Below are 24,807 nucleotides of genomic sequence, written 5' to 3' on the forward strand. Positions count from 1 at the left end.
TTTTCTAATTTACCTTTTGGATGGCTTAGCTACAATTCTCTAGTTTCTTTCTCTATTGATGCAGGAATCTGCCAAGTTTTTCGGTGAGATGATGGGTACCCTTCTGTAACACAGACATCGCACTATAGAGTGAGAATACTTGTCCATAGACAGACATATGATATTTATTTTTCTTGTAAATAGACAAAAACCCTAACTCTGTGAGGACAAAGTTAGTGGAAATAAAATGTAACCCGAATGGGACTTTCTGGTCAGTTTTACTGATCTGTCAGATGCCATAGCGTGTGTAGCAGAGGCAAATGGATACAAGATTCTTTATTTTATAATCCTTGCACCCGTATAGGATGGGCATTTGGAACTGTTCCTTTCTCCTTCTTTTTTTTTTTTTTTTGTGATATAAGTGAAAGAACTGTGAAATAGGAAAATGAGGTACTGGATTTCTTGTCCCAGTTACTTCAGACATTTTATCTTCTCAGTCATAGTTAAATAGATTTTTTTTAAACGTTGATTTATTTATGTGTGTGGAGGCAGAGGAGAACTTGGAGGCAGTTCTTTCTTCCCACCATGCAGCTCCCTGGGATTGAACTCAGGTTGTTGGGATTGGAGGCAAGCGCCTTCACCAGCTGAGCTATCTAACCGGCCCACAGCTGTTTTTAAAATGGGGATTTGATTGCTTGTTATTGCAATGAGCATTGAGAGGGTTGGGTATGACATTTGTGGAGGAATGTTCAAACTTTATCCCCCAGGAAGGATAACAGATACTATAGGGTGAGTTTAGGGCCACCCAGTGACTCAGACTGGTCCTTGTCATTCCAGTTTATTGTAATTCCTTGCTTGTGCAGGTGGACCTTGAACTCTTGTGTCTTGTACCACATTGCCTGATGAGATGCTCATTTTGTTGTTGAATGCTGTGATTGCTGTGCTGTTGCTGAATAGTTTCTCTATCTATCTATCTATCTATCTATCTATCTATCTATCTATCTATCTATGTCTTTATGTGTATGTGCCTGCATGAATTTATGTGCGCAAGTGCATGCAGATGCCCGTGCAGGCCAGAGTTTCATTGGGTCTCCTGGAGCCGGGGTTACAGGTGGTTGTGAGCCGCCTGGTGTGGATGCTGGGAACCGAACTGGGTCCTCTACAAGAATGGTGAGTGCTCTTAACTACTCAGCCATCTCTCCAGCTCCTGTTACTGGACATAAACTCCTCGTGCAGCCACACCATGCCCCTAGTATGGATCGTCTGTGATGAGAACTTATCTGTGATGAGCGTGGTGCACTCTGACTCGATACCTAAGAAACTATGTCTATCTAGAACCGAGGGAGTCCAAGTGAAAATATCGAATACACTTAGAGAGTCCCCACTCTGTGCACCCCGGGAGAAGGTGAGTTTTCCACGCAATCCGAGGGGCTTTGGCAATTGGTGCAGAGAGCTGGAGCGAGGCTCAGCGGGGAATTAGCGCCTCGCCAGGCAGGGCTTGAGGTCAGGAAGGGCAGCAGGTGCAGGGGAAGGCTGAGCGCTCTGGCACGCGCCAGCCGATCCCGGGAGCAGCCAGTAAGCGGCGCTGGGCCCCGGCGCTGGCGGCCCGAGGAGCGGGCTGCGGATTACCTGCAGCAGCCGGGGCTGGCAGCTCCTCCCCGCCCGCCCCCAGCCCGCCCCGCCGCCGCACTACCGGAGCTCCGCGGGCTCCAGGCACTCGCTGGCGGGAGCCGGGGCCGAGCGCGCCGGCCAGTGGGGCCTCCTCCCTGCGTCTTCAGGCGGCCGCCCTCCTCCCGCGCCGTGCGGCGCAGGGAGGCCCCGCGCCTCGGCCGCCCCCGCTCGCCCGCCTCCGCCGCGCTGCAGGGGGACCGCCGGGCTCACAGCACCAGCAGCGCGGCCCCGGGGCGCCTCCGGCTCCTGGCTGTGGCCGCCGCAGGGGCAGCGACCTGAGCAGCCGCCGCCGGAGCCCCTAGAGCATCCCGGGTAGCAGTGACTAGAGCGCCCGGAGAAGCCGCAGAAGCAGTAGCAGCAGCGTGAGTGGCCGCTGTCGCCGGGCTCCGCAGGGCTCCGTAGCCGGCCCGGCCAGGAGCGCGGAGCCATGGCTGATGCGGGTGAAGGCGAGGACGAGATCCAGTTCTTGAGAACTGTAAGTGCCATGTCGCGGGCGCGCGTCCTCCCAGGGGAAGGGGCGCCCTGGTAGCCACCAGCCGAGTGCCCGCAGAGTGACAGCCGGCTGCGGGGCCGGAGGCGCCCCAGGGATGCTTGGAGGGGTCCGCATCGGCACATGTGTGCAGGTGTGCGTGTCGGTCCGGGAAAGGGCAGGACGCGTGTCTGTGCGCGCGTGTGGAAAACCAAGGGGACCCTGTGCGGTGACAGCGTGGCGAGCCAGCGGGAGGTACCCGGGCGGGTGCTGCCCAGCTGCGGGAACCCAGACTGGCCAGGGACCTCTCTGACGGCCTCAGGCTAGGGTGCAGAGCCGCGTGTCCGTGGGGCGCGCGGAGCGTGGGGACTCCGGCTGTCGCCGGCCGTCCCTGGGGCTTTGGGGCTGAGTCTGCGCGCTGTCACAGAGCGAGGACATCGCAATCCGCGTACTTGGCATAGCTCACGTAGTGAGTGGCCCAGGGTTGAGGAAGCTGCCCCGAGGATGCCCCCAAGTCAGGAGTAAGCCACAAGGGCTTGCTCCAGTGGTCCCCATGGTTCCCGGCGTGGTGCCATAGTGGTTTTGTAACGACGGCTTGCAGAGCACATGGGAACCGTAGTGTGTGTGTGTGTGTGTGTGTGTGTGTGTGGTTGATGTGTGCGTATGTGTGAGTGTGTGCGCACCGCATGAAAGCATTTACAGAGGGTGGGCATCATGAATGTGTGTTGTCGTTCTCTAAACGCTGGCTTGTTGAATACCTAGTGCAGCAAAGTGCGTGCCTGCAAGTGAGGTGTGTGTGTGTGTGTGTGTGTGTGTGTGTGTGTGTGTATACGTGCGCGCGCAAGGCGAGGGTGGCTGCCCGGAATTTCCACACTGGGTGATAGGCAGGGAAAGACTGGCCTCACTCTAATAAAATTCCTTCTCTGTAAGTGCCTCTTGGCGCTGCTGCTTCCTCCCGACTTGTTTTAACACTGCAGATACTTCCCAGCCCAGTTGCTCACCTCCAAACCTGGACTGAACCTCTAGGACCAAAGAAACGCAGGGACTGTGTTAGAACAGTCCCGTTAGCCTTCACCGAATCATCTCGGCCCTTCTTTCCCCACATCTCCTTTCCCAAGAATATCCTCCTGACGGGATTCCTGGATTTCAACCTAAAACTGCATTTTTTTTTTTTTTTTTTTTGGGCTGGGATTTTTTCCCCCAACAGTCTAAACACCCCACTTCCAGGTACAATCCCTTCCATAATCACGGAAAACACCACAGATGGGAAAATTTTGAAATACTAACTAGAAGATGATTTTTAGGTGTGAAATCATGTTGATGTGTTTGGGTAAAATCTGGAGGGTGGCATTAGAAGCCCATTCCTCTGCCCCTTTTGCTCTTTACTGGTATTTTTTTTTTGGGGGGGGGTCATTTGTACATTAGAGGGCATTCCAGAGAGGGCTGGGAGTGCAGACCTGGTTCCAATGGGGAACACTGACCTGAGCCACACTCTGCTGCCCCAGACCTTTAGAGAACATCTTCACTAAGACATTGCTCATGGGGATATTTGAAGCCTTCTAGCCATATAGTTTATTGCATTTCTCAGTGGACAATTGTCTAGAAGTTCTGTTTTGTTTTTAATGAGTCAAGTCATAGCCTCAAAACTAAAGAATGTCTTCTTCAGGCAGACTATATATTTAGTTGCTATATGGCTTTAAAATTCAGTTTGTAATCGACTCCACAGGGTTAAAATTAGCTAGGAAATTTTGGCTGGTTTTGTACATTCAAGGGCTCCCTGCAGGCTTAAATGTTAAGCCCAGCTTATGGAGATGCTGTTATCAGAATGCTTAATGGGGGACCGAGGGACTGTGCTTGCCTGTAGGGTTTTTCCCCCTCTTCTTTCCACATATGAAGTCATGTTAACTCTATGCCACTTAGCAGCTGCCTGTCATCCAGAGCAACACCTTTGATAAGTGGGGCTTGGGGAAGGTCTGGCAGTCCTAGGATGAGATTCTTCTTTTAATAAAACATTAGTAGGTTGTTGTGCTGATAACAAATGACCTTGAAGGAGTAGCACTGTGGAGCAGGGTGTGTGTGTGTGTGTGTGTGTGTGTGTGTGTGTGTGTGTGTGTGTGTGTGTACCATTCATATTTTAAAGGAGTGCATCTTTTTCTTAGCTTGTGATTTTAATATGATAATGTTCAGGTCTTTTCCCAGCTCCCCTGTCTGCTGCCCTGGATCCTTTCCATTTTATTCTTGAACCTGAGCATGTCGGTGGTTCAGTAATGTTAATGAGGTTAGCCAAGGCAAGAGTGCCATTCCTTCATTAGCCTCATCCCCCCACCCCGCCCAGCATTTTTTAAATGTGCACGTGTCAATATGAGTAATTTCATTTGGCATTTATTTATTTATACACGTTTTCACTTGCTAGCCTAGGCTGGGTCTCTATGTAACATAGGATGGTATAGAATTCCCACTCTTCAGAGGGCTGGGATTACAGGAGTCACCATACCTGGCTTCATTTTTTTCCCCTTTAAATTAAAAACAAAAAACCTCAGGCTGGCTTTGAACTTGCTTTGTAGCTGAGGATAACATTGATCTATTGATCCTTCTGCCTCCCATTCCCGAGTGCTGGGATCACAGGCTTGCACTCTCACCACAGGTTGATGTGGTGCTGGGGAATGAACCCAGGGCTTTGTGTATGCCAGGCAAGCATACGCCAGCCCCCATCTTGTTTTTTAAAGGCACACGTACCAAGGAGCATTAACACTGCATGTCTTGAGGCAATAGTTATAACTGAGGACTTTCTGGTAGTAATAGACAAAGCTATTATACATAAAAAAAAATCAGTCATGGGGACACCATTACTGTGCAGTGGACCAGACATTTATACAATCAGATTAGCATACCCTGATTATCATTTTGTCTATTGGATTTGAATTTTGCATTCCAGCACATTGATGTGTCTTTCTACAAGCCACAGCTCCTTCCTTTTTCTTTTCTGAAAGAGGTCTGAGATGATTACTTAGGGACACAGAGGTGACATCTTTAATGGAGCCTTTCCATGAGTTATGTATTTTCTGTTGCTATCAAGGATGTCTTCGTTTGTGAGAGCTTTTGTGACCGTTAGCCCATCGGTCCAATTCCCATCTCCTTTCCATTATACTGTTGCTGGTTTTGTTGTCTGCCAAGATTCCTTCCCAGCAGGTGATGGGTGGTTTCCCTGCCAGCTGGAGATGTGCTCCCTCTGATCTGTTTATATTTACAGGGACTGAGAAGATGCTGTGTAAACTTTGGATGTGCCCGACACTTGGAGCAGATGAATCCTATCATAAAATAAACTGTTAGCACCTAATGGATTCACCCACCATGTCCAGACACATGCATGATTTGAGATGTGTGGCTTCTTTTATCTTAAAAACTTTTATGGCTTTCTCAACATAGCAATGAACTGTAATTTGGTATTTAAAAACACAGATCATTTTTTAAAAAGTAACCATTTATTACTTATTTGGTGTGTGTGTGTGTGTGTGTGTGTGTGTGTGTGTGTGTATGAGTATGTGTATGCTCTTTGGTGTTCTAATGGAGGTCAGGGGACAATTTAAAGAGGTCGGTTCTATCATGTGGGTCCTGGGGATCGAACTCAGGTTGCCAGGCTTGGCAGCAGGAACTATTATCTGCTGAGTCCTTTTGCCAGCCTAACATTACTCTTTTTCTCAAGCAGTCTTGTACAATTTCATAGAAGGTATAAGCTATGGTGGCTTAAGAAAACCCGTGTTACTAGATGACCTTGGTAGAGGTTAAGTTCTCAGTCTTCTGCCTTTCCTTTTGTGGTTGTAAGTATAGCTGAGCTGCTGTAGTAACACACCCCGTCGGGTTTCAGTATCATGCACACACAGGGACTTTAAAATTGGGTCCTTGATGCAGAGATCATTCTATTTTGCAGAAGGAGCTCTTCCATGGGAGGATTTCTTCCTGTGCTTTCCCATCTTGCCCCATATTGACAAAGAGCATCTTGGGAATTGTTCATCAGTTCATAGCAGTGAAAAGAAACCTTGAGGTCAGTGATCAGTGAGTTCTATGCAGGCAATGTTTGTCCCTGGTTTGTGGAGGGGCAGGAAGATTGCTAGTGTGAAAACAGTGCCTCCCAGCAGTTAGGAACCCCCAGCTCTTTCTTCAGCTGCAGGAGTGTCCATGGGAGAGGATCTAGCAAGCTGTGGACATTTGTGCTTTTTGCTTCCTTGATCACAAAACCGCAGAAAGCTTGAGGTAAAAAAAAAGTGCACCATGGTACTTTCTCAAGGAACTGATGGGAACTCCTTCCTCATTGCCCAGGATAAGTCATTAGATTTTAAAACAAAACTTAGAAATCAGTGCGTACACTTTGTAGGAAGGGCAGGCTCTGCAGCCCCCAGGATACTAATTTATTTGACATTCTGCCTTATTTGTACTTTGGCTTTAGATAATTTTTATTTTTTGTTTTAAAATCTAGACTGACTTACCAGAGGAAAGATGACAGCGTGCGGCACCTGGGTGGCTGCAGATAGTGTCTTGATGAGAGGGAGGGATGACAAGACATGCCTTTGGACCCGAAGACCCAGGGGAAATTCTGTTGATTCAGAAACTCATTAGCTGAGCACCTCCTGCGTACACACCAGGATCTTGGGTGCTGAGGAAACATTTAGAAGAAGTAGAGAAAGGTTTCTTTTTTTATTATACATATAAAAGATTTAGAGGCCAGCAGGGGACTGTTCAAAGAAAGAAACAACACACAGACCATCTTTAGTCCTGGGTAGGTTGAGACAGTTAGGAAACAGTCCTCACTCCGCCCTCATCTTCCCCAGTCTTACAGACAATGAAACTCAAGCTTAGTGCGCCCCAGGAACTTGGCTTAGTGGGTGTCACACTCCAGGTTAAAGTCTCAAAATGGTACAGAAATAGGTGGCAATCTCTGAAGCTTTGCTCTAGGTGCTGCACATCTGCCTGACACTTTCTGTCCTTATCTTGACCTTCACAGTATCCCTGCCCACGCCTGCCTTCTCCCTCCTGCGTCGGAAAGGGCGGCCTCTGTTCTTTCTGAGCCACGGCTCTCATGCACCCTAAACCCTGGGTCAGGAACGGCTACTCCATCCTCCTTTGCTGCTGGTCCCCTCTCCACGTCTCCTTTTGGTTTTTCTCATAGCCTATGAATCCCTCCCTCATTGGATTTTTCTTCTTTTGGTCTGACCCTGATGCCTTACTTTGCTGTTCAACTCCTCTAGATGTGGCCTCTGCTCCTGGTCGTCACCTTCCTTTGTGATCCCCTAACTTCTTCTCCTTGTTCCTGAACTTGCTGGGAACCCCTGCTTCCCAAACCTAACCTCCCCTCTTCTTCTGTCCTCCGAGACCCTGCTTAGGAGCTGTACACCTGATCCTCTGTTTTGAAGCTACTTCATGTGGTCAGGGAAGCAGGACATGTTCTGTGATGTTTTATGTATTTTTGAGTGTGCTTTTTGGAGTCCACTCCAACTTTGTGTTTGGTTATCCCCAGACTCCATTCTGTTCTTTCTTTGGTGTCTCTTCTGCTTTCATGAGTTTATGTGTGTCTCAAAATCTGAGATCTTTGGGGGAAAAAATGTAACCACGTCTCCATTCATTCCCGAGGGCTAGAGCTGGACGGGATTTCTGTGTGCTCCTTTTCCATAAGGGCACTGCCCTTACTTGCAAGGGAGGCCATCCAGTTTCCTTCTGGAGGCCCCACCTATTGAGACTATCATTTTGAGGGCTGGGATTTCAACATGAATTTGAAGGGAACATAAAAAATCAGAGCATCAGCACCTTGTGTTCCAACCTTCATTATCTCTCACCCCTAACAAATGTGCCTGGCCCCTTTGAATCCTCCTAGCCCTTTAATGAGGGTTTTATCCCCAGCCCTCAGTTCAGAGTCCTGTCCCACCCAGACTCACTTCTCCCCTCCAGCCATGACCTCTTATGATCTTCCCATTCATGTTCATACTTTGTTTTACTGTTTCCATCCTATAAAGAATTTTATGGCATCACTCCAGCTAATGTTGAGTTTGCTCTCTGACCATCCCCCCCAACCCCCAATCTGTTTCATACATTTTAGTTTCCTCTGATGCTTAACATTGTGTTAGCTATCAAGGACAGGTTTGAGGGAAATCTATGGCATTTGCAATAGCCGGGGAAGTAGGCCAATAGGCACCTTCCTCCATGGTGAGAGTCACTCAAATGTGTTCACCTGTAGGAGAGTGCTCTAGTGGTGGTGAGATCCCTTTAGAGACAGGGAGTAGAAAGTTTGGTGGGTGAAAGTCTGAAATGAGGACAGAGGAGGTGAGCATGGTATAAGGGACACCATTCCGATAGCTGTGGGCTAGAGGTGACAACAGTGTTGGGGACACAGTGTCCACATGCTTGTTTGTGTGAGGGACACCATTCCGATAGCTGTGGGCCAGAGGTGACATCAGTGTTGGGGACACAGTGTCCACATGCTCGTGTGAGGGACACCATTCTGGTAGCTGTGGGGCCAGAGGCGGCATTAGTGTTGAGGACACAGTGTCCACGTGTTCATATGAGGGACACCATTCTGGTAGCTGTGGGGTCAGAGGTGGCATCAGTGCTGAGAACACAGTGTTCACATGCTTGTGTGAGGGACACCATTCTGATAGTGGCAGGGCCAGAGGTGACATCAGTGTTGAGGACACAGTGTCCACATGCTTGTGTGAGGGACACTATTCTGATAGTGGCGGGGCCAGAGGCGGCATCAGTGTTGAGAACACAGTGTCCACATGCTTGTGTGAGGGACACCATTCTGATAGTGGCAGGGCCAGAGGTGGCATTAGTGTTGAGATCACTGTGTTCACATGCTTGTGTGAGGGACACCATTCTGATAGCGGCAGGGCCAGAGGTGACATCAGTGTTGAGAACACAGTGTCCACATGCTTGTGTGAGGGACACCATTCTGATAGTGGCAGGGCCAGAGGTGACATCAGTGTTGAGGACACAGTGTCCACGTGCTCGTGTGAGGTTGTTCAGGACACATCTGAACAGTTCTAGACACTGGTTTGGAAGTTCCCCTGGTCTCACATACAGTATCAGCCTGGAGGAATACCTGCCTACCTGTCTGATGTGCTCAGTCAGGGGCTCCCACCGTCTTAGGGCATTCCCCACCTGCTGTTGTTGCCTGTTTTATTTCCGATATGCCTGTCTGCACGTGCCGTCTACTGTAGGACTCTCAGGTATTGCGTGCGTATTTTCTCATGAAATTCTTACTGAGTCACTCTGAGTTTGGTACAAAGAAGTCAAGCCATCAGCCAGGATTGGGAGCTACAAGGGTTGGACATAGGGTTGTAGCTCCAGGTGGCCATTCCAGAGCCCTCACCCCCCCGCCCCCCCCAGGTCAACAGAAAATGACAGGACTTGGCTCCTTCTTTCCTCCCTCCCATGTGTGCCTGTATACATATATGTATGTGGTTGCATGTTTATGTGTGTATATATACGCATGTATGTGGTTATGTGTGTGTGTGTATATGTGTGTGTGTGTGTGTGTGTGTGTGTGTGTGTGTGTGTGTGTGTGTCTACGTCAGAGCTCAACTTCACATGTCAGTCTTCAGGAGCCATCCATTTTGCTTACTGAGACAGGGTCTCTCAGTGAGATCTGGGGCTTGCTGACTAGGCTAAGCTGGCTGGCTGGCTGGCAAGGCCCAGGGATCTTCCTATCTCTGCCTCTCCAGCAGTGGGATCACAAATATATAACACGACACTTAGTTCTGGGGAATCCAACTCAGTCCTCATGCCTGAGCTATATCCCCAGCGCCTCTTCCTCTCTTTAGAAATATTGTCTACATTATCAAATGTGCATATTTTGCACTCCAAACACTTGGTGAGGGTGTCTACTGCACAGTAGGACACTGTTTAATGTTTGTAGACTTGTTGTCTCACTCTGAGACAAAACTGGATAATAAACACAGAGAGGGGCAATTTCTTCAAAGTGTGTTGGGTGCTTTTTATTCTGCGGTGCTATAGCTTGAGTCGGAAATGCCTTCACAGGCTCATGTTTTGAATGCTTGTTCCCTACACAGTGACAGCGTGGGGACTGGGCCCTTCAGCACGTGGGCTTAGTTGGCAGAAGCGGGTCCCTACAGGTAGACCTTTGAAAACCATAGCATAGCCTGGCTTCGCCTCGTCTCTGTTTCTTGGTCATCATGATGTGACTCTTCTGCCACTCTCCCACATCTTTCAGGCTTTGATGGACAGAAACTCCCTTAAGCTGTTTGTATCTGGTAATTTGGTTCCAGTGACACAGAAGTCACTAATACAGGGAGCACGTACTTAGAGCGTGCTTTGTTCATGGCAGCGTGCCAGGAACCTATGAAGGGCTGTGAAGCTATGAGAAGACATAGGTCATGCAGAGCAGAAATGATGAAACAATTTCTTGGGCCTTGTACACATAGAAGCTGGAGCCACAAGTTCTGTTTGTGAGGACTGTGCCCTGTGTGCTGTCATGGGGGACAGAGGTAAAGAGGCGATGAGCGTGGCCATGATCTTTAACAGGTGGCATTAGTGACAGTAAAAGCATACTGCATTTCACATCAAATATGACAACAACAGAGATGGAGCATTGCTTTCCTGTGCCCAGGACACTCTTGACATGTGTCTCCAAGGATAAATCCACACTGGGCATTATGACAGCCTCATAAGTCCTGGTGGGTCATGGGAATGTCAAGAGAGCATTTCAGGTTGAGTCACAGACAATGGAAAGCTGCCCTTTGAATGTCTTTGGTGATTCTCAGAGAACCTTGAGTTCTCAGTCCCACTCTTGTCCTCTTTGAGATACTCTAGAGCAGTGCTGTCTTCTGAAGATGGGTCATTTTTTAGTGTGAACCTCTTGTTCTTGTCGTGAGAGACTGAGTCACCCAGGGGTGCCAGAAGAAGTTGTCCCTTTGGAGTCTGCCTTCCACAGAAGAGGACAGCAGATGTGTGAAGGGGAAGAGAGGGCTGTGCTGGCACTGTTTATCACGCGTGAGGTACTGGCTGACTGGCTGCCATGTGTAGGACACGGTACCCAGTGCTTAGACACAAATACCTCGGCCATCATTCCTTCCTTGAGAGAGCTTGTACTGTCTCTGTTGGGAGGGATGGAGAAGAAGGGGAAATCAAATGTTCTACTTTGAAGAACTCTAGGAATGGAGATTGAGAACAGATACTCTTAACAGGAAAGGCTGGTGAGGAGAGAGGGAGACCTGATGTTGTATGCGCTCTCCAAGGCTTCATGGGGAAGACAGGATCTCCAGTTAAGAATTTTCAGGCTAAGAAGGAGCTTCAGGGATCCTAGTCCAACCCTACAATTTGATCATGAAGGGAAATGGAAGGACAAAGATGTTGGGTCCATTTATTCAGCTCAGACAGGAGAGCCATAATTCATTTGATTCCTGGAACAATTCATTTAGTCTATAAAGCCATTAATTGCACACCTACACATTAGGAAACCGAGTGACAGAGGGATGAGACGACTTGCTCAAGGGCAATTTATGAGTGAGTGATGTTGGTGAGCTAGGTTCTTCCGGAGGCCAAAATCTTCTCTCTTCCTCCTTCCTCTTTCCCTTTTCTCTTCTTTCTTTCCTATCTTTTCTTCCCTCTATCCCCATCTCTCCCTCTATCTGAAACTTGCCAGAGACTGACATGGATGACTAGGGAGGAATAGTGACTGGGCTCTCTGCTCCACTCATCCCTTAGGGTTCTCTCTGCCTTTTATTGGCTTCTGAGTTGTTTAAAGCTCCTTGAAGTTGTAGTAACAGTTCTGGAAACTCAGACTTTGGAGGATGCACCGTGGGCCTCACCAATCCTCTGTCTCTTGAACCTGCACCTGCTCACCCTCAGAACTGCAGATTGCATTTGGGGGTGTGCTTGCTGAGTGCATTGGTGGCCTGGTGGGCTTCTGTGCTTGCTGAGTGTCTCTTGAGTTCTCCTTCCAAGCTGCTGTACACCATCCTAGTCCTCTCACTGAAGAAGTGAAGCCTTGGCCATGTGTTCATTTTGTATTTGTTTGAGTCAGCTGGTTACCTTGTTGGAGAGCTGACCTTTCATATCACCTGTAGTGTGCCTCTACAGGGGTGGGATTTGGTAAGTTTGGGTGAGGAGAACATGAACAGGGGCCATATGGCTGTCTTTTTGGCTTCCTCCTCCCCAGGAGCACCTCATTTTGCCCTGCTCTGTGCCCTTCAGAATTCTGCCTGTGGGTGTTGGGAACACGACCTCCCCCCTTGCAGCTCAGGAAGGCCGTTACTGATCACTACATGACCCATCCTCTCTGTTTGATTCTGTCCCTTGCTTCCAGCCCAGTCCTTGGCAAGTGATCCTTTCATTAGACTATTTCCAGTTAATCCCACGAGAGTGCCCACTCGCTCCTTGGCAGAGCTCCGATGGAATAGGCAGGAAACATAAAGGGGCATGTTTGGGAAACAGACAGAGTGATAGTGTGGGCCGTGGCAGTTGCAGAAGGGCGGAGAGCCTTGAGACCAAGGTCAGGGGCTTGAATTCTATATGTAAGGCAAGAAGGGCCTTGGAGTCACTTGTCCTTTCCTTCCCTCTGGAGGGAGGGACGTGAGTCAGACCTGTCTGTTAGGAAGACTGGTGAAGCAGCAGTTTATAAGATAGATTGGAACAGTGAGAGCACAGCCCAATGCTAAAGCCTATGAGGAGATTTCCATCTCAGAGTTGGTGCTGGCTAACTAAGGTCTACATTGGGGTGGTGTTTGTGGGCATGCTGAAGGGACTCTGCTGAGAATAGACAGGTAGCTGATTAGATATAAGGCCAGGAGGAAGACACAGATGAGCTCAGAAGGCTTAAATAGTGGGGTGAGGTTGACTTGAAACCAAGAAGGTTTTATGGGGAGCCAGTGGGTTTTGGGTTGCTTTGGAAGGTTCTTATGGACCGAATTTTCCCCCTGGAAAGACATGTTGACACCACTAGCATCCAGAAGGTGACCATATTTGGAAGGGCGGTCTTCATAGAGATAATCAAGTTGAAGTGAGGTCGCTGCAGTAGGCTCAGTCCCACATGAACAGTGCTCTCACGAGAGGGGCCTGGAGGACGGATCCACCTCAGAGGGATGATGGGAAGATATGGAAAGCAGCTGTACAGATCGCAGTAATGTGACTACCTGCTAAGAACCACTGAGGCTTCTAGGAGCTAAGGTGTGGGGGCAGCTGGGACAGATCTTTCCTGTCTATAGGAGGAGCCAACCTTATATTAATATCCTGGTTGTGGGCTTTGGCTTTTTCACATTGTGAGATCATAAATGTCTGTTATTTAAGATACTTGGTCTATTTTGCTTTGTTAGAGCACAAAGTTTGAAAGTTAACTTTATGCTTTACTTAAAAAAATTATTATTTTTTTTTGTGTGTTTGTGTGTATACATGCATATGGAGTCATAGTGTTGATATTGTGGCAATGACATCAGGCCTCTCTCCCTACAGGGCATGAGGAAGAGGAAGCAAAAGAAAGGTGTAAAAAAGGGTTGTACTAGTCCTCTTTCCTTCCCTGTAACAAATAACCCACATAATACATTTATGAAGAGGAAGGGTTTGCTTTGGTTTACAGTTTCTGGAGGTTTTACTCTGTGATCCATTGGACCCATTGCTTCTGGGCCTGTGTTGAGACAGGTGTGTACAGGAGGGCAAGGGAAGCAAAACCTCATGGCCAGTGTCTTAGTTAGGATCACTATAGCTGCCATGAGAGACCATGGCCAAAAAGCAAGTTGGGGAGGAAAGGGCTTATTCAGCTTACACTTCCATTTCACTGTTCATCACTGAAGGAAGTCAGGACAGGAACTCAAACAAGACAGGAACTTGGAGACAGGAGTGGATGCAGAGGCCATGGAGGGGTGCTACTTACTGGCCTGGTCCCTGGCTTGCTCAACCTGCTTTTTAATAGAATCTAGGACCACCATGGGCTGGGCCCTCCCCCATCAATCCCTAATTAAGAAAATGCCTTACAAGTTTTTCTACAGCCCATCCACACTTAGGAAGCAGTGAGACAGGAAGCCAGACTGGGCTATAAAGCATCAAGGCCTGCCCCCAGTGACCTACTTCCTCCAGGAGACTCTACCTCCTAAAGGTTCCTTAACCTTCTCAAACAGTACCACCAGGTGTGGGCCTACGGGGTATTTCACATCTAAACCACAACACCACCTATCAGTGATCTGAAAGTGAGTGTCTGGAGTCAATGACAAAGCATGGATTGCAGCATCATTACTGTCCCAAATCAGTGCCTATCAGGCTTTCCCAAGAGGAATACTCCTAGCTCTCTTTTTGTGTTGTGTATGTGTGGGTGTAGGTGTACATGCATGTTTGTGTATGCAGGCTCAGTGGTACATTCATGTATGTGTACACATATGTGTGGAGGCCAGAGGTCAACCTCAAGTGTTTTTCCTCGAATGGTCCTCTTTCTTTCTTTCTTTCTTTCTTTCTTTCTTTCTTTCTTTCTTTCTTTCTTTCTTTCTTTCTTTCTTTCTTTCTTTCTTCCTTCCTTCCTTCCTTCCTTCCTTCCTTCCTTCCTTTCTTTCTTTTTTTTTTTGAGCCAAAATCTCTCAGTGGGACCTGGTGCTTATTGATGAGGCTGGGATGACTGTCAGTGAACCCCAGGCATCTGCCCGCCTCTGCCCCTCCAATGCTGGGATCACAAGTGTGAATCACCGTGCTTATTCTTACAAGGAACTCAGCCCTCATGCTTGTGTGTCAGGTGCTTTACTGAGCCGTCTCCCCAGCCTGGGAATCTTATTTTGAGGTGGCTATTATTATACAATATAATAAAATATTATATAATAATATTACACAATAATCTGCCTGAGACTAACTATACTACAGGCATTCCGTGTGTCAAAGACACGACTAGACAAAAAGTTACCAACTGGCTGTGTCAGATGGGGTACAGTCTTACCTTGCCTGAATGTATATGTAGCATTTGTATATGTAACTACATCTACATGTCAATGAAAACTATCTATCCTGTACTTGTATGTGTGTGTGTGTGTGTATGTGTATCACATGCACATGTATGTAGTTGCAGGCATCCCTGTGTGCACATGTGGAGGCTAGAGGAAGATGTCACATGTCTTCCTCTATTCCTCTCTGCCACCTTCTTCTTTTTTTTTTAAGGTTTATTTATTTTGATGTGCATTGGTGTTTTGCCTGTGTGTATGTCTGTGTAAGGGTGTCAGGTTCCCTGCAATTGGAGTCACAGACAGTTGTGAGCTGCCATGTGGGTGCTGGGAATTGAACTTGCGTCCTCTGGAAGAGCAGTCAGTGCTCTTCGCCCCTGAGCCATCTCTCTGCCCCTGCCTTATTCTTTTAAGGCAGGCTCTCTTATTGAACTGGACGCTCACCATTTAGCTAGACCAGCTGGCCAATGATCTCCCAGGACCCACTTCTCTATGCCCTTACTGGAGTTACATAGCCTTTGTAGCTATGCCCAGCTTTTTGTGTGAGGTGCTGGGCATTTGAATTCAGTTCTTCATGCCTGCACAGCAAGTGCTCTTACCCACTGATACATTTTCTCAGCCCCCATCCTGTGTCTTCTAGAGAACTTTAAAAAAACTAATATTTTAAAAATTGTTTTTTTTTTTTTTTGACAAGTTCATATATGTATGCAGTGTATCTTGGTGATATCCACCCCTTTATGACTGTCTCCTCTTCTTTTTAAAAAGAAATGTTGCTGCCTGCCTGGACTTGGTTGGGGCTACCCACCTGACCTTGGGCAATGTACCAGCAGCTACACCTTTGAAGATAAATGACTCCCCCACCCCCACCCCAGCCACCATAAACTGCCAGTAGCTCTTCAACTAGAGCTGGGGCCTCATGATCCCCTCTCCATGCTGGCATGTTGACTGGCTTTGATCCTGTGCCCGTAACCACAGCTGCCATGAGCGCATGCGTGCAGCGGCCTGGTCACGTCTGGAAGACGGCATTTTACAGCATTCTTTGCCATCCTCTGGTTCTTATGCCATTTTCCTTCCTCTCCTCCTTGGTGTCCCCCAAGCCTTGTGGGGAGGCTTTACGATTTGCATGGCACATGGTCACACCTGTGGAGCCATGTCCCCCGTCCCTATCCTGTATCTTGTTACGAACTTCCTTTATCCAGTGACAGAAGGGGAAAGTCAAGCTTCTACACCATGGGGCAGAATACCTCTAAGGATGAGCCGCAGCTCAGGCTGACCAAGCCCACACACCCAGTTCTCCTCTTGGAAGAACGCGAACTGCTCCTGTGTAAAAGTTGGTGAGAGAGGACTGAGAATCAGGTGGAGAGAAGGGAGGGGTGGGACTAAAGTCCTCACTGGCCTCTTCCTCACTGCCAGCCACAGTGAGACTCTGCCATCTGCTCACCTGGTAAAGGTGATGAGGGGAAAATGTGTGCATAGTAACACTTGGGTACAAAGACGTGGTGAGAGGGTGGCCTTCCAGTGTTTGCATTGCAGAGTGACGAGCCATGGCCATGTCTACTGGGATGCATTTCCTGTTGGAATCCTGCCTAGGCTGTTTTCTAGAGAACAAAATGTCACGTGAGATTCTCACATGCTTAGCAGAATGAGAACCGTGGCAAATGTCACAGCAAACGACGTGTTGCTCCGGAGGCCGGGGAAATGGCGCGGCTGGTCAAGTGCTTGCCGTGAAGGCTCGAGGATCCAAGTCTGGTGTCTTAGAACCCACGTGGGAAAGCTGGCTGCAGTAGCATGTGCCTATAATCCCAGTGCTAGGGAGATGGAGACAGGGGCATCCCTGGTCTTGGTGGTCAGCCAGTCTAGCCAAACCAGAGAGCTCCAGATTTAGTGAGAGACCCTGTCCCCCCAGAATAAGGAAAGTGAATGAGAGCGATAATCAATGTTGACCTCTGGCTTCTACATGTATACATGTTCATACTGCTTTGGAGACCTCAGATGAGGAGTTGAGTGTCACTTGAGAATGGCACGTGTGGTTCTCTGGGTCACACTTCATGCAGCTGCACTGTAAGGATGGACTGCTTAGCAAGTGAACGCCACTCTCCCCACTCTGTTCCTGGCTGTTTGGTACAAAGTGGCGGCATAAGATCATGTGAGGACTCAGGAGGGTGCAGAAATGGATGTTAAATCTTCCTGCTAACAATGACAATGGACTGCCTGGAGCCTGAATAATGGAACCTAGTAAAATCTGACCCAAACAGAATCTGGAAAGGAAATAAAAAAGAACTCACAAATCTTGGCGTCAGAGAGATGAATGATTGCATCCTCTTTTGCTTGCTGTTCATACCACCAGGAGTCAAGAACTTTGCATACCTGAGCAGCAGAGCTTCCAAGAAGGGGCCTGATATTGTGGAAATATGCTCTATTTTTAGGTTGGATAAGTTCAGTCTCTTTTTATGGGCAGGGAAAATTATTGCTGAAGTGTTTTTGACAAGGTCCTTCTATGCTGTGGACGGGAATCTATTGAGAGTATAACATTTAATCATGGGGGTGAAGTGAGGGAAAGATAAGTGAGGATAAATTATAGCATGTGCCTGTGGTTTTTATTTGGGTGCTAATTGCTAAGTTTGGGGGTATTAATTTCTATTGGCTTTCATGATGAGCTTTGTGGTTGTTTCAGTTTTTGTGCATGCAGTGGACACAGGATTGATGACCCTATCTGGCTAATGTTTGCACTGTCTAGTGTTGATCTATATGGCTAAATAAGACCATGGCTCTCTGGTGTGCTGGTTAGTTTTAAATGTCAGCTTGATACAAGGTAGAATCATCTGAGAGAAGACCCTGAATCATGGAATTGCCTAGATCAGATTGGCCTGTGGGTATGTCTGTGGGGGATTGTCTTGATTGTTAACTGGTGTAGGAAGGTCCAGGCCACTGTGGGCGGCAACATTCTCTAGCCAGGTGGTCTTGAGCTGTATGAGAAAGCTAGCTGAAAGTAATAAGACAACAAAAGGAGATCAAGGGGATACAAATTAGAAAGGAAGAAGTCAAACTTTCACTATTTGCAGATGATATGATAGTCTACATAAGTGACCCCAAAAATTCTACCAGGGAACTCCTACAACTGATAAACACCTTTAGTAATGTGGCAAGATACAAGATTAACTCAAAAAAAAATCAGGAGCCCTTCTATACACAAATGATAAACAGGCCAAGAAAGAAATCAGAGAAATATCACCCTTTACAATAGCCACGAATGATATAAAATACCTTGGGGTAACTCTAACTAAGCAAGTGAAAGACCTGTATGACAAGAACTTTAAGTCTCTGAAGAAAGAAACTGAAGAAGAGAAAGCTAGCTGAGCCTAAGCCTGTTTGTGTGTCTGCAGGCAGCATCCTCTGTGGTTCCTGCTGAACTTCTTTGGTGGTGGGGAATGCTGTGTGGAATGGCAAGCAGGTCCATCTCCAAGCTCTTGTCTTGACTTCCTTCAATGGTGGACTGACTAACCCGGAGCTCTACGTTGAAATTAACACTTCTTACCTAAGTTGCTTTTGGCCAGGGTGTTTTATCGCAGCCGCAGAGGAAAGGAGGGCATGGATGTCATGTTGTTCTATTTGCTAAGGTATAGTCTGTCTGTGGTGTGTCAGGTGTGGGTAGGCTGCTACTGGTGTAGTCCAATGCTTCTTTCTTCATGTATATTTCAAAACAGCTCCCACATAGTTACTAATAAGACTTTAAACTGAAAAGTCTGAGACTAGCAGCCATGGCCATCTGGGTAAGATTTCCATTAAGGTCCATGCCAAATCAGCCCACACTTCTGTATAATATGCTAGCATACATTTTTCTATTTTACCCAAGAGAAAATTAATGAGATCAATAAAATGCTGGCTGAAACTTTTTATGTTTATAATGGTAGAAATATAAACTCTATTCAAATTAATTATTTTTGTGACTCTATTCCTCCTCCCTTTTTTTCTCTCCTTTCCTCACTTCTTTCCTTTTCTTCTTTTTCAGAAAGTCTTGCTATTTATCTCAGGTTAGTCTGAAACTCATTATGTAGCCCAGGCTACCCTTGAACTAGTTAGTGACTTTCCTGTCTAAGGCCCCTGAGGGTGGGGATTGCAGGTATATGTCATGAGGTCCAATTTACTCTTGATTTTTATAAGATTATAAGAATATATATGTTTTTTTTTAAGACAGGGTCTCATTATGTAGCCCTGGCTGGCCTGGAAGTCACTATGTAGACCAGGCTGGCCCTCAACTCATAGAGATTCATCTGCCTCTGCATACTGAGATTAAAGGCCTGTGCCACATGCTCAGTTAATTGTAACATTTTTAATTTACTCTTTGAGAATTTAGCACACACACACACACACACACACACACACACAATGAATTTAAAAAATATTTATTTAATGTGTATGTGCCTGAGTGTATTTATGTGCACACATTCATGGAGGAGCCTGTGGAAGTCAGAGGAGGGGATTAGATTCTCTGGAATTGGAATTGAAGACAGTTGGGAGCCCATGTGGATACTGAGAACTGAACTTGGGACATCTGCAAGAGCAGCAAGTGCTCTTAACTGCCAAACCATTTCTCCAGTCCTCTATGAATCTTCAAATACCTGTTCAAATACATGTTATATCCAAGACATTTAACTGGACTCTATGGTTGTAGTAGAATATATTGGATATTGTCCTTTCCCACAGGAAATGATTTCTAAGACTTAATTTATACCTTTAATAGATTGTTTTGTTCCTATGAAAGCTTTCCAAAGAAGAAACAAAACCTCGGTTGAAATGTCATATGAGTGTTGTGCAGCCATTACCTGTGAACTGAAACAGGAAGCTCTTCAAGCCTCTCTGGAAGTCTCTGAAACACCCGATTTACAAGACCTCTCTCCCCCCCCCCCCCTGAGGTTATATAAGCAGCTAGGGCGCTGAAAGCAGAAGGGAGACACTCTTTTCTGTTGAGCTGCCTGCAGGCTGTGCAGTGTGCTCTGGGGCCCAGCTTTTGTGAGCTCTTGCCCAGGCTGGGATTGGCTATTGCTGATACATCTGCCTTTGGGCTGCTCCTGTAAGTAACCCAATAAAGTCTCGGGTTTACCACGTTGGACTTTGGTATCATGATTTTGTTCTGTGCTTGGTTTCCTAGCTTGAGTGAGAAGACATTTATTCATATCTCTCCAGGAGCAGTGTTGTAACTACAGCCCAGTGACATCTTATGGTAACATATATAAATCTTACGTGTGTAGTTTTGAGTTGTTTTCATCCAGGTTAGCACACGAGTTAGCAGCTCATAGAACACCTTAACTTTATAGAGTCCAAAGGTTACTACTAGGATATCTTCTAGGAAACTAGATCTGTTCTAGGTATTTTTGTGCTTCAGGTGAGCACAGTAAAGCAGTACATTCCACTTTCTCTGTGACTTCACATTACACCTGTGAGCGACAGTCATGCTGTGCTTTATGGTGGCTCATTATTGGCTTGTTCTCTGTGCCATCATTTGTGGGTCCATTCTAGTGACAGACATAGGGGTGACTATCTAGACTTACTTTTTTTTTTTTTTTTTTTTTTTACTAATATGATTAAGACCAGAATGAATATTCTCAAATATATTAAATATGTATTTAGAGATTTGAAAAAGCACACCTGAAATATAGATATGAGTCCATTATGATCTGAGCACAAAGCTTGTTTCCTAGGCTCATGTGTTTGAACACTTGGTCCCTGCTGCTGCTGGTGTTTTAGGGGTTATGGAACCCCTAGGGAGCAGGGCCACACTGGAAGAAGGGGATCACTGAGGCATGGGCCTTCAAGTTTACAGTGGCCCTGCTTCCTTCACTATCTCTTCCCATGAGCTGCTGCACATCACTCTTCCACAGAGCTCTACCACCTTTCTGCCGCAATAGGCTATAGCTCCTGAAACCGTGAGCCAAATGGACCTCTGATGAGTTGCTTTTTGTCAGTTTTGTTTGCTTGTAGCACAGGAGTGAGGAAAAGTAACTCCAGCAATGTCCAATCTGGTGAAAGAACGGGGTGGCATTGACCTATGTGCAAGTTTCCCAGGGGTTCCTTGTAGCAGCCATCTGTTACCCCTGGCTCTTACAACGGTCTTAGACATGGCAGGACAGTTGCACTCTGAACTCACAGTGGTTGTGACAGGATGTATAAGACCTGTGCAAGCCCATGCAAGACAAAAGCCCAGCGTACAGGGGGGAGGTGCTCCCCAAGTCTCATGTATGCTGAGCAGCTATGGTCAGGAGAGGGAGAGTTAGCTTTCTATAAGGGTGTGGTCCTTGTAGGTCTAACACAGTTCCCATCAGATGATCACATACTTGCGTATATAGATAGCACTAATTGGACTCAGTGGGTTTTATGAAAAATGAAGACAGAAAATTGAGTGGATATGAAATGGGGTGTGGGCCTTGAAGGAGTTAGGAGAGAGGCTGAATTTGGTCAAAATACAGTGTATGAAATTCTCAGAGAATCAATTAAAATATATAAAATTGTAGTCACTATAATGGATGTGTTAGAGGTAGCACATTGTGACATTTGTTTGTACATTTTCATACTCAAGTAGCCATTTGGATGTATTCTCTCGTAAAACACTGCTTCAGGCCTGAGCCTGTCTTTAAGATAAGGCTCTTTTCCCTATCAGTTTATTCAGAGTTTGTTCTGGTGGCAGTCTCTGCTCACATGTGGCTGTTACTATGTCTTCTCCAGCACCCGTTTTCTCCCTTCCTGGTCCTTTGATAGTGATGAGCTGGAGTGTCTCATGGTCATGAAGTCCAGTTCTTCCCTCCACCCTTCTCTCATTTTACATTTATTTGGTTTTGTGTGTGTGTGTGTGTGTGTGTGTGTGTGTGTGTTTGTGTGTGTGTGCTGTACACTTGTGCCACAGTGTGGAGGTCACAGAACAGTTCTCTCCTTCCACCACATGGGTCCCGGGGATTGAACTCCGTTCATTAGGTTTGTCAGCAAGCCCCTTTACCCTTGAGCCATCTTGCTGGCCCACAGCCCCCTTTTCATTTCATCTTCCAAAGCCTTTATTGTTGTTTTAACTTTGGCATTTATTTCTGTGAATCACCTAGAACTTATTTTCTGTTCACAGTCTGGTTTGGCAGTCAGTCCCCATCCTTGCACCCTCCTCTGGATGTCTAGCTGATCCAGTCTGTCCTGGTTATTACAAAGACCAATCCCTCCTAGTGATGCTGCAGTAGCATGTAGGAACCAGGTGGTGTCTGTTGCTGGAGTCTGCGTTCTCTCCCATTGGTCTGTTTGACTTTTTTCTCCAGATGCTGTAACTTTTAAATGCTATTTCATTTGATGCTGCTTCGTTAAGCACCGGTGTTCACTGTCAAACTTTCTTGTTCTTCTGGGAGAATGGGTTTGATATTCTTGGATCTTTTCATTTCAGCTTAAAATTTGGAATTAGCTTATAAAGGCCCACAAAAATTCTTACTAGTATTTTTATAATAAAATAGTGTCAATAGAGACAGACAGAAAGAAATGTCTTCCTTACAATATTCACTCTTCCCAGCTGTCTTAGTTAGGGTTTCTGTTGCTGTGAAGAGATATCATGACAACGGTCATTCTTGTTTTTTTTTTTTTTTTGGTTTTTCGAGACAGGGTTTCTCTGTGTAGCTTTGCGCCTTTCTTGGAACTCACTTGGTAGCCCAGGCTGGCCTCGAACTCACAGAGATCCACCTGCCTCTGCCTCCCGAGTGCTGGGATTAAAGGCGTGCGCCACCACCGCCCGGCGACAACGGTCATTCTTATAGAGGAAAACTCTGTAGACTAGGCTGGTCTTGAACTTAGAGATCCCTCCTACCTCTACCTCTTGAGTGATGGGATTAAAGGCATGCACCATCACACCCAGCTCTGAGTTTTTCTTTAATTCCTTTTTACAAGTTGGAAACTTAGCTGGATGGGGTTTTGCCCTGAGGTCACCACTCCCTTTATTTCATTTAACATCAGTCATTTCTTTGGTCTGTTTATCTCCTTGGATGCAGATCTAGCTCCCTTCTGCTTCCTGGTCCCCCTTTTCTCCTCAATCTGTACATTTTGTATTTTTACTTGCTCAGCTTGCTCCTTTTCATTATATTTCACCATAAGAGTGACCACTGGTAACCACAAAACAGTCTAAATGAGGCTGTTTTGAGATTTCCTCTGCCAATTTCTTCACTTTAGCCTCAGGCAGACTCTTCAGACAAGGGCAAAAACCAGCCACATTCTTCACCAAAATATCACAAGAACAGTTTCTCAGCTATATATTAACATTCTTCTCCCAAACCTCTTGATCCAGGCCCCCACAGTTCAAGTAATTCTCAGCACCACTGTCTTCCATGTTCCTACGAGTATGGTCCATTAAGCAGCACTTAAAGCATTCAGCTGCTTTTCTAATTCATAGTGCCAAGGTTCATATTCCTCTAAACAATAGCATAGTCCAGCCTAGCACAGCAATAACCCAGTCCCTGGTACCAACTTCTGACTTAGGTTTTTATTGCTGTGAAGAGACACCATAAGCACAGCAACTCTTATAAAGGAAAACATTTAATTGGGGGTGGTTTACAGTTTCAGAGGTTTAGTTCATTATCATCACGGCAGGACACATGGTGGCATGCCTGCAGACATGGTGCTAAAGAAGGAGCTGAGAGTTCTGCACCTTGATCTACAGGTAGCAGAAGGAGACTGTGAGCCACACTGGGCATAGCTTGAGCATAAGGGACCTCAAAGCCTGCCCCCACAGTGACACACTTCCTCCAACAATGCCACACCTACTCTAACAAGGCCATATCTCCTAATTGTACCATTTTCTATTTGCCAAGCATTCAAAGACATGATATGGGGGCTATATCTATTGAAACTACCATACCAACTGTGAACATAGTGTGCTGTTGTTGTTGTTTTTGCTCCTTTGGGGGCCCGACACCCAGCTCCCAAATAAATCACATATAGAGGCTTTTTCTTAATTATGAATGCCTGGACTTAGCTTGGCTTGTTTCTTGCCAGTTTTCCTTAACTTTAAATCTTCCCATCTACCTCTTGCCTTTTCCCATTCTCTTACTTCTTTAAATATTACTCTTACTCTGTGGTTGGTTGTGAAGCTGGGTGGCTGACTCCTGGAGTCCTCCTTCTCTGGCTGCCTCTTCTCCTCCCAGATTTCTGCTTCTATATATTCTCTCTGTCTGCCAGCCCTGCCTGTCCTTTCTCCTGCCTTGCTGTTGGCTCTTCAATTCTTTATTAGACCATCAAGTGTTTTAGACAGGCAAAGTAACACAGCTTCACAGAGTTAAACAAATGCAACATAAACAAAAGCAACACACCTTAAAATAATATTCTACAACAGCGTGTCCTTTTTATAATTAGATGTCTTTACTTTTCTCTCAGCATTATACATTTTTTTCCTGTATGGTTTATCACACTTTTTTTTGGTGGAAAGATTTACCCTTAGGTACTTGATGTTTATTGATGTTAATGCAAATGATATTATTTAAAAGTTGGGCTCAGTGGTTAAGAGCACTGGCTGCTCACGACCCCAGTGCTGGTCCCACAGTGTCCACTTAAGCTTGCTCTTCAGCTTCCATGTCTTGTTCTCATCACATTTCCTGTGGCTTCAGACAATGCTAACTAGAAGACACGGTAGTAGATCTTTGATACTTTTCCTCATACTTCAATTTCAGGAAAAAGAAGGGGTTCATTTTGTTTGATATGATCTGTGCTTTTCCAAGTAGTTCTCTGTTGTTTTTGTCTCAGATTCTGTTTGATTTT

At 46.4% G+C, this 24,807-nt stretch overlaps 1 protein-coding gene across 1 annotated transcript in view; it reads left to right on the forward strand.

Annotated features, from left to right (window-relative positions):
- Positions 1-1,984: 1,984 nt before the first annotated feature.
- Ryr2 (ryanodine receptor 2) overlaps positions 1,985-24,807 on the forward strand; it is a 593,927-nt gene continuing 571,104 nt past the window's right edge. Inside the window, 1 exon segment of the mRNA XM_028859656.2 lies at positions 1,985-2,125. Within this exon segment, the coding sequence (XP_028715489.1) occupies positions 2,078-2,125 (48 nt within the window). The 5' untranslated portion in view covers positions 1,985-2,077.

Source organism: Peromyscus leucopus, chromosome 5 (assembly GCF_004664715.2).
Source record: "Peromyscus leucopus breed LL Stock chromosome 5, UCI_PerLeu_2.1, whole genome shotgun sequence".
Lineage (NCBI taxonomy): Eukaryota > Metazoa > Chordata > Mammalia > Rodentia > Cricetidae > Peromyscus > Peromyscus leucopus.